Consider the following 9,479-nt stretch of genomic DNA (forward strand, 5'->3'; position numbering starts at 1 on the left):
AGTAGTTGGGGGGTCCGTGCGCTGGACCCCACCTCGGTCCCCAAAGGGAGAGGGGATGCACTTGGTGCCTGGGGGTACGAAATCACAGGCAGCTCCCCTCGCCCTCAGGCTATTGCTGGAAGGAGTTACTCTCTATTTGGCGACTGCCAGACTTGCGAGACTTGCGAATTCCCTGGTGGTGTTGGGGGACCGAGTGGGGTCTTCGGGCCCCGTGAGGAACCCCTGGGGGTGTAGAGCATCCGGGACTCCGGCACGAAGCTCTGTGACCCAGTGCGCTCTGCGCTGGGCAGACCCGGCTCGGGCAGGCAGAAGCACACAGGTGGGTGCTTTCCCCCCCTGCTCTGCTGTCCCCCCCTGTGTGGGGCTGGGGACACGGGGCCAGCAGCTCAGCCTGGCTTGTCCTTGGCAGCTCCTGCCAGCACCAAGCAGCAGCCCTCGGTCACCATGGGAGTGCTGAAGAGGGCCAGGCAGCACGTGGAAGAAGCCATCAAGGTGGGGCCTGATGACACACACACCCCCCCCTTCCCCCAGCATGCCATGTGCATGTGCTTATTGCATTTGTGGCTGAGCACTCGCATCCCTCCCCAGGAGAAGAAGAACTTCAGGGTGCTGGGCCCCTCCCCTGTCATCCGCAGTGTGCTGCAGGCATGGGGCTGGGTGGAGAAGAAGTTCTCCAGCACTGTCAGGGTGGGCCCCCGCTTGGGGCAGCAGCAGGACCCCCGGAAGCTGCCGGCCGAGGAGGATGAGGAGGACGGTGGTGTTGAGCAGAATCAGGCAGCACTGGGTCCAGAGCCAGGGGCGGCATCCTGCTGGGTTCAGCCCACAGTGGAGATGCTGGAGGAAGAGGCAGGAGAGGAGGACCTGTGGGATGATGAGGACCATGATGGCATCCATGACATCATGGTTAGTGGAGAAGGCCAGGGCTGGACTCTGTAGGACACAGCCTGGGCTGCGCGGTGAGGGTGGAATGGGGACTTCACAGCTCTCTCTGGCCCCCTCTCTCCCTGCCGCAGTCCTTCACAGTGCGAGACCAGATGCCGACCTTCATCTGGACCAGCCAGTGCGAAGATGTCAACTTTCGGCTGCTGCAGGACCACCAGGGGGTGAACCACTTCAATGGCGTCAGAGCCTTCACCACCAAGGTAAGAGCCTGGGGCTGTGGTGGGTCCAGCACCCACTGCTGCCCTTGTTCATCCACACAGGTGGAGCTGTGCATCAACCTGCAAAACCAGTCCGGGTTCCACCAAGCCGATCCCACCACCTTCTTCCCACGGTGCTACCGTCTGCATGTTAAGGATGAGTGCCAAGGCTTCATCGGTGAGCTGGGGCTGTTGCCCTTCTGCCCCCCTGCCATGTCCCATGTCCCCCCATGTCCTGGGCAGGATGGGGTGAGGACAATTCAAATCCTTTGCAGAAGATTTCCGCCTGACGGCAGCTCCCAGCCTGCTGAAACTGGCTGTGGAGAAGGCTGTGGACATGCCAGGGGTGATGAAGAGACCTAGCAATGGGGCAGATGAGTGTGTGGGGATGTTAAGGAGCTGAGGCTCAGGGCCATGGCTGTGGATTGAGCCTCTGCTGGTGGCTGTGGCTCGGTACCCTGGTGCACACAAAGCCACGCATCTCACAGGTCGCCAGCAGCCATGTCCCTCAGCCCATGTCACCCTAGCAGGATCAGCACCCCGACTGCCCCCTGAGCTGCTGGAGGCTGCCCTGCAGATCTGCAGGGTGCAGCTGGACAGGATGGAGCATAAGGACATCGACCGGGAATCCCCATTGCTCTACGTGACTGACGCTCACTGGGACTGGATCCTGCAGGAGCAATACCGCGTGGTGCGGTGCGTGCAGGGTGGGATGGGTTGGGGGGGCACGCAGCATGGCAGTGCTGGTGCTGAGCTCCCTGTGTCACCACCCTGCAGTGAGCAGGTCAGGCTGGCACCCAGCATCCGCCATTGGAAGCAGTGCAGGGCCCTGCTGCAGCAGCTGCAGGCGTGGCTGCCCCAGCTCCACATGGAGGGTGATCCACAACCTTTGGATCATCAAGCCCAGAGCCCAGTCCTGCAGCAGAGGTGAAGCCAAGGGGCAAAGTGGGTTTGGACACAGGCTCCTCTGTTGCCAAGGAGGGGTCTCACTAGCACCATGTATCTCCTATCGCAGGCATCACCTGCTCGGTGCAGCTGGAGGAGGTGCTGGAGCTGGCAGGGAAATACCTGGCACCCTTGCTGCAGCCAGGACAATGGGTGGTGCAGAAGTACGTGGAGCTGTCACTGACCATCCCGGGCACCAAGTTCGACCTGCGGCAGTGGTTCCTGGTGAGCGACTGGAGTCCGCTCACTGTCTGGTTCTACCGGGACAGCTATGTGCACTTCTGCTGCCAGCCCTTCTCCATGCACCGCCTGCATTGGTGAGTGCCCCCTACCCCGACACTACACACCCAGCACCCCAGTACAGCACTGACCCATCCTTGCTTTCCCCATACCAGCTCCCAGCATCTCTGCAATGTCATCATCCAGAAGCGTTGGAGGCTGGCTGGGGGCTGGCACCCCAAACTGCCCTGTGACCTGATCTGGTCCAGCCAGCAGTTCCAGCTGTACCTGCAGCAAGCAGGACACGCGGAGGCCTGGGACAAGCTCATCCTCCCCAGCATGAAGGAGCTGGTGGTGGCTGCCCTGCACAGCGCCAGGGAGCTGGTAGAGGAGCACAGGGGCAGCTTCAAGCTCTACGGAGCAGACTTCGTGTTTGGGGAGAACTGCCAGCCTTGGCTGCAGGAGATTAACACAAATCCATCCTTGGAGCCCTGCTCAGCGGTGACCCCATGGCTCTGCGCTGCCGTCCTGCGCGACACACTGCGCATGGTCTGGGAACACAAGGAGAACTCTGTGTGCTCCACCAGTGCCTTCGACCTCATCTACAAAGAGGTGGGTTGAGGGACTCTAGGGTGGACACCCTGACCCTCCACTCCCTGCCTGAACATGAGCAGCTTGTGCCCAGGCTGCCAAGAAGCCACGAGCATCCTGGCCTATCCCAGCACCAGTGTGGCAGCAGGGCCAGCACAGTGACTGTCCTCCGCTTTTCCAACCCACTTATTCCATTTCTTCCTGCAGGCAATGGTGACCACGCCTCCTGATGTGGGGCTGGAACTGCTGGTGGAAGGCTACTCACTAATGAAGCCCCAGCTGGAAGAGCAACAACCCCAGGCCAAACTCCTGACATTCCTGCCTCTTGTCCACCTGGTGGAGCCCAAGTCACCTGTGGTGCCCAAGCATCCTGTGGTGCTCAAGTCACTTAGAGTACCCAAGTCTCCTGTGGTGTCCAAGTCACCTCTGTTCTCCAAGCAACTTATGAAGACTAATCCTCCTGTGGTGCCCAAGTCACCTGTTTTCTCCAAGACACTTATGGACACCAAGCTTCCTGTGATGCCCAAGTCACTTATGGTACCCAAGCCACCCGTGGTCTCCAAGACACTTGTATTCACCAAGCTTCCTGCTGTGCCAACGTCTCCAGTAGTGCCCAAGTCACCTGTGGTGCCCAAGTCTGCTATTTTCTTCAAGACACTTAAGGACACCAAGCTTCCTGTAACACGCAAGCCTCCAGTGGTGCTCAAGCCTCCAGTGGTGCCGATGCATCCTGTGGTCTACAAGCCACTTATAGGCACCAAGCTTCCTGTGATGCCCAAGTCACCTGTGGTGCCCAAGCCACCTGTGGTCTCCAAGCAGCTCATGGACCCCAAGTTTCCTCTGATTCCCAAGCCTCTTGTGGTGCCCAAGCCACCTGTTGTCTCCAAGCAGCTTATAGACACCAAGTTTCCTGCAATTCCCAAGCCTCTTGTGGTGCTCAAGCCACCTGTGGTCTCTAAGCAGCTTATGGACACCAATCTTCTTCTGATTCCCAAGCCTCTTGTGATGCCCAAGCCACCTGTTGTCTCCAAGCAGCTTATGGACACCAAGCTTCCTGCAATTCCCAAGCCTCTTGTGGTGCCCAAGCCACCTGTGGTCTCTAAGCAGCTTATGGACACGAAGCTTCCTGCGATTCCCAAGCCTCTTGTGGTACCCAAGCCACCTGTGGTCTCCAAGCAGCTTATGGACACCAAGCTTCCTGCGATTCCCAAGCCTCTTGTGGTGCCCAAGCCACCTGTTGTCTCCAAGCAGCTTATGGACACCAAGCTTCCTGCGATTCCCAAGCCTCTTGTAGTGCCCAAGCCACCTGTTGTCTCCAAGCAGCTTATAGACACCAAGGTTCCTGCGATTCCCAAACCTCTTGTGGTGCCCAAGCCACCTGTGGTCTCCAAGCAGCTTATGGACACGAAGCTTCCTGCGATTCCCAAGCCTCTTGTGGTGCCCAAGCCACCTGTGTTCTCCAAGCAGCTTATGGACACCAAAGTTCCTGCGATTCCCAAACCTCTTGTGGTGCCCAAGCCACCTGTTGTCTCCAAGCAGCTTATGGACACCAAGGTTCCTGCGATTCCCAAGCCTCTTGTGGTGCCCAAGCCACCTGTGTTCTCCAAGCAGCTTATGGACACCAAAGTTCCTGCGATTCCCAAACCTCTTGTGGTGCCCAAGCCACCTGTTGTCTCCAAGCAGCTTATGGACACCAAGGTTCCTGCAATTCCCAAGCCTCTTGTGGTGCCCAAGCCACCTGTTGTCTCCAAGCAGCTTATGGACACCAAGCTTCCTGTGATTCCCAAGCCTCTTGTGGTACCCAAGCCACCTGTTGTCTCCAAGCAGCTTATGGACACCAAGCTTCCTGTGATTCCCAAGCCTCTTGTGGTACCCAAGCCACCTGTTGTCTCCAAGCAGCTTATGGACACCAAGCTTCCTGTGATTCCCAAGCCTCTTGTGGTGCCCAGGCCACCTGTGGTCTACAAGCCACTTATGGACACCAAGCTTCCTGTTGTGCCAAAGTTTCCAGTGGTGCCCAAGTCACCTTTGCTGCCGAAGTCACCTATTTTCAACAAGCCACTTATGGACACCAAGTTTCCTGTGACCCCCAAGCCTCCAGTGGTGCCCAAGCCTCCCACGCTGCCGAGGCGTCCTGTGATCTACAAGCCACTTATGGGCACCTCCAGTGGTGCCCATGCCTCCAGTGGTGCCCAAGCCACTTACTGTCTCTAAGCCATGTATGGTCTCCAAGATTCCTACAGACCCCAAGCCACCTGTGGAGCTCAAGCCGAGGGGCAGAACCACTCAGCTGCCTGAGATGGAGCCTGACAACATCGACTGAATGAATTCAGCAACTTTATAGGGGTTGGTCCATGGAATAAGGAGTGATATCTCTCTTTATGTCTGTGAATGTATGTGTATATGTATGAAGTATACATATACATATGTATATGTATGAAGTATGATGTGTGTGTGTATGTGTATGTACGTATATTGAGACAAAAAGTGATGGTACATTTTAAAATATGGGATCTGAGCATGATGTGAATGGTATGGAGTAAGGGGTGGATACTGTCCTGGGTTCAGCAGTAGCAGTCATTTTACTCCTTTTTTGTAGCTGGTATAGTGCTGTGTTTTGCCTTTACTCTAAGGACAATGATGATAACACTCAGATGCTTTTATTTGTTGTTAAGTAATGTTTACCGCGACCAAGGACTTTTCAGTCTCTTTCTCTGCCAGTGAGGAGGAGCACGGGAAGCTGGGAGGAAGCAGAGATTGGACACCTGACCCAAACTAGCCAAAGGGGTATTCCATACCACAGCACATCATGCCAAGATACAAAGTGGAGGGAGTCACCCAGGAGGCCCAGATCGCTGCTCGGCTTGGGCTTGGTATTGGTCAGCGAATGCCAAGCAATAGTACTCTCTCCCTTTGTTATTTCCCTTATCATTGTTACTGTTGGTAGTAGCAGTAGTGGTTTGTGTTGTATCTTCGTTACTGGACTGTTCTTATCTCAACCCATGTGTCGTGGTTTAAACCAAGTCCGCACAGCTTGTTCACTCACTCCCCCCCCCCCCTTGCTCCCTCGACTCCGGGAGAGTTAGGAAGGAGAATCCAAAGAATGTAGCCCCCACGGGTTGAGATAAGAACAGTTTAATAGCTAAGGCATAACACAAATCACTACTGCTACTGCTACTACAAATAAGAATGCTAAAGCAAATAACAAGTGAAGAGAATACAACACCTCACCAGCCACCGACCCATAACTCACTCCACCCTGGCCGACCGAGCTCTGACCGATACCTCCTCCATCCCCCCAGAGCTCCCGCCCTTCTGGGTCTCTCCTGGTTACCTCCTGGGTATGATGTGCTATGGTCATACCCAGGAATACCTCATTGGCTAGCCTGGGTCAGGTGTCCTGCCTCTCCTTCCTTCTGGCCTCCCCTCCTTCCCTGGCAGAGCATGAGGCTCAGAAAAGGCCTTGGACAAACCAAACATTTGAGCAGTAACTCCAAACATACTTGCTATCAGCAACTGTTCTCAGCCCAAAAGTCAAAACACAGCACTGCACCAGCTACCAAGAAGGAGAAAAAATGACTGCTACTGCTCAAACCAGGACACCGTGGGAGATACATTCTTTCCATTCTCCTCCCCATCCCTCCTGGAGCTGGAGGAGGAAGAAGGTGGCTGCGTGGTTCTGAGTTACCTTAAACCGCGACAACAGTTTAGTGAGAAATGCAGGCAACTGCTTGAAGCACTTCAGATCTATTCATTTTTTTTTGTGTGTGTGCCTCTGAAATACATGCTACAGTGCTTTTCACATAGTCTTCACGAAATACACTGAGACATATTGACTATGTCACTGTGTGCACATGGAACTGAAAGTGATTTAGAGGGCGAGTTCTTTCTAGGTTAGGTAAAAGCTTGTAATTTAAACTCACCTACAGACAGCTCTTGTGATGGGGACTTTAACATTCAGATATTGAGTTATTACTTGCTTTTGTTTCATTCCTGTGCATTAGAACTTCAGTACGATCCTTGTGGAATTTTTTAATTAATAATTGTACTTTTCAGCCAGGTGGCTGAACTCCAACAGATATCTTCCTTTGCTGCTGTCGTGGTTTAAACCCAAATCACACAGCTTGTGCACTCACTCCCTCATTGTTCCCCCAACTCCTGGAGAGTTAGGAAGGAGAATCCAAAGAATGTAGCCCCCACGGGTTGAGATAAGAGCAGTTTAATAGATAAGTTATAACATAAATCACTACTGCTACCACTAATAATAGTAACAATGATAAAGCAAATAACAAGTGAAGAGAATACAACACCTCACCAGCCACCGACCCATAACTCATCCCACCCTGCCCAACCGAGCACTGACTGATACCTCCTCCATCCCCCCAGAGCTCCCGCCCTTCCGGGTAACTCCCAGTTACCTCCTGGGTATGATGTGCTATGGTATGGAATACCTCTTTGGCTAGCCTGGGTCAGGTGTCCTGTCTCTGCTTCCTCCCGGCCCCCCCTCCTCCCTGGCAGAGCATGAGCTCAGAAAAGGCTTTGGACAAAACCAAACATTTGAGCAGTAACTCAAAATATACTTGCTATCAGCAACCGTTCTCAGCTTGAAAGTCAAAACACAGCACTGCACCAGCTACCAAGAAGGAGAAAAATGACTGCTACTGCTCAAACCAGGACACTTGTATAACTATGTTCAAAGGCAGAAGTAGGAATAACTTGTGTATCTTGTGTATTCATTCACAGAGGGATATATTTAAAAAAAAAAGAATAGCTTATTCTAAGAAATTATTTTGGTTTTTTTAATTTGCATAAAACCCAAGTATATTGTATTCTCTGATGGTTCAGAACCTGATGGCTGGGTTGACAAAACCGGAAGGTGTCCTGGTTTCAGCTGGGATGGAGTTAATTTCCTTCCTAGCAGCAATGCTGTGTTGAGGCAAAAAGTGATGGTACATTTTAAAATATGTGGTACATGACGTAAAGGGTATGGAATAAGGGGTGAATACTGTCCTGAGTTCATCTGTAGCAGTCTTTTATCTCCTTAGTACCTGTTGCAGTGCTGTGTTTTGGCTTGAGTCTGAGAGCAAAGCCAATAGCACACCGATGTTCTTGTTGCTCAGTAGCACTTACCCTGTTGCCCAGTAGCACTTACCCTTATCAAGGAGTTTTCAGTCTCATGCTCTGCAGAGGTAAAAGAAACCAGGACGAATGAGAGACAGGACCTGATCCAAACTAGCCAAAGGGGTATTCCATACAATAGCATGTCATGCTCAGTATAGAAACAGGGGGGAGTCACCTGAAAGGGACCAATTGCTGTTTGGGTCTGGCTGGGTACTGATCAGGGGGTGGTGAGCAATTGTATTGAGCATCACTTGTCTGTCTTCACTTTTATTCCTCTCTCTATTTTTACCACCCTTTTCATTACTGTTGTTACAGTATTTTACTGTATTTAAATTGGTAAACTCTTCTTATCTCAGTCACGTGTTTTACCTTTTTCTGGTTCTTTTTCCCATCCTGCCAGGGGGAAGGAGGGTGGTGAGGAGTGAGCAAGCAGCTGCATGGTATTTAATTGCCAGCTGGGGTTAAAACAGACAAGAAAGTAGTGGAGTATTGAACAACAGAGGAAGTAAAATAACTGGCCTTAAGTTTATTGCATGTTTAAGAAAATAAGCAGAAAAAAAAGCTTATAAGGCTCAATATGACTGTAAAATAATAAAGGTTTCAGGTAGTAAAGGTGAGAAAAAATTTTGTATATAATTTTTTTCCTCTGTGTCTGATACATCTTTGCCTTGGTCATGAAGAAAGAATTCTTGTAAATAATAGAGATGGAATGTGAGGAATAGGAATAATATCGATCAAATCTGCAATAATTTTTCCTATCTTTTCATAAATTTGTTATTCTGATCTAGTAGATCTCTATCTAACAGTTTTGAAATTACTTTTTATTTTACATTTTAATGCCAGCTACATCTAAATGTATGTTAACTTGCAGTATATTGTTCAGCCACTGACTATCCTGAAAAAGGCAAGAAAAGGGTAGATTAAGAATCGCATTAGGCAGAAGTTCTTCCCTGTGAGGGTGCTGAGACGCTGGCACAGATTGCCCAGAGAAACTGTGGCTGCTCCATCCCTGGTAGTGTTCAAGGCCAGGTTGTACGGGGCTTGAAGCAACCTGCTCTAGTGGAAGGTGTCTCTGCCAGTGGCAGGGTGTTGTAACTGGATGAGCTTTTAGGTCCCTTCCAACCCAAACCAGTTTATGATCCTGTCTCTCGTTACCCTGTACACTTGGCAGCTTTTCACACTGTGGTGCATAATGAAGAAAGGAGACTGCAAAGTTCACAGTCTTTTTTCCTAAGCACAGCTTTTTTCCTAAGGAAGTTTCTTCTTGTTTAAACTGGGCCTATTCAATGAACTCTTAGCTTGCTGCTAATGTTGGATTTTTCAGTATTTAACAACAGGCTGCTGCAAATGATCAGCTTTTACCAGTGTATGTACCTTGTTACAGCTGAACCCAGGACACATATAGAGGTAGAGGTGTAAACAGTGTTAATCATAACGTTATACAAAATATAAACAAAATTTAAT

At 51.4% G+C, this 9,479-nt stretch overlaps 2 protein-coding genes across 2 annotated transcripts; both read left to right on the forward strand.

Moving 5' to 3' along the window:
* The first annotated feature begins 444 nt into the window (after window positions 1-444).
* On the forward strand, window positions 445-2,924 carry LOC101880688 (tubulin monoglycylase TTLL3-like). Its single transcript, XM_034074660.1, is given in 10 exon segments — window positions 445-492; window positions 589-903; window positions 1,014-1,142; window positions 1,203-1,317; window positions 1,415-1,519; window positions 1,628-1,835; window positions 1,917-2,016; window positions 2,018-2,066; window positions 2,155-2,401; window positions 2,480-2,924. Coding segments are annotated over 10 exon segments (1,761 nt in total).
* Window positions 2,925-3,104: 180 nt separating this feature from the next.
* Window positions 3,105-5,108, forward strand: LOC117438999 (proline-rich extensin-like protein EPR1). Its single transcript, XM_034074661.1, has one exon. The coding sequence runs from the start codon at window positions 3,105-3,107 to the stop codon at window positions 5,106-5,108; it is 2,004 nt and encodes a 667-aa protein (XP_033930552.1).
* The last annotated feature ends 4,371 nt before the right edge of the window (window positions 5,109-9,479 follow it).

Source organism: Melopsittacus undulatus, chromosome 2 (genome assembly GCF_012275295.1).
Source record: "Melopsittacus undulatus isolate bMelUnd1 chromosome 2, bMelUnd1.mat.Z, whole genome shotgun sequence".
NCBI lineage: Eukaryota > Metazoa > Chordata > Aves > Psittaciformes > Psittaculidae > Melopsittacus > Melopsittacus undulatus.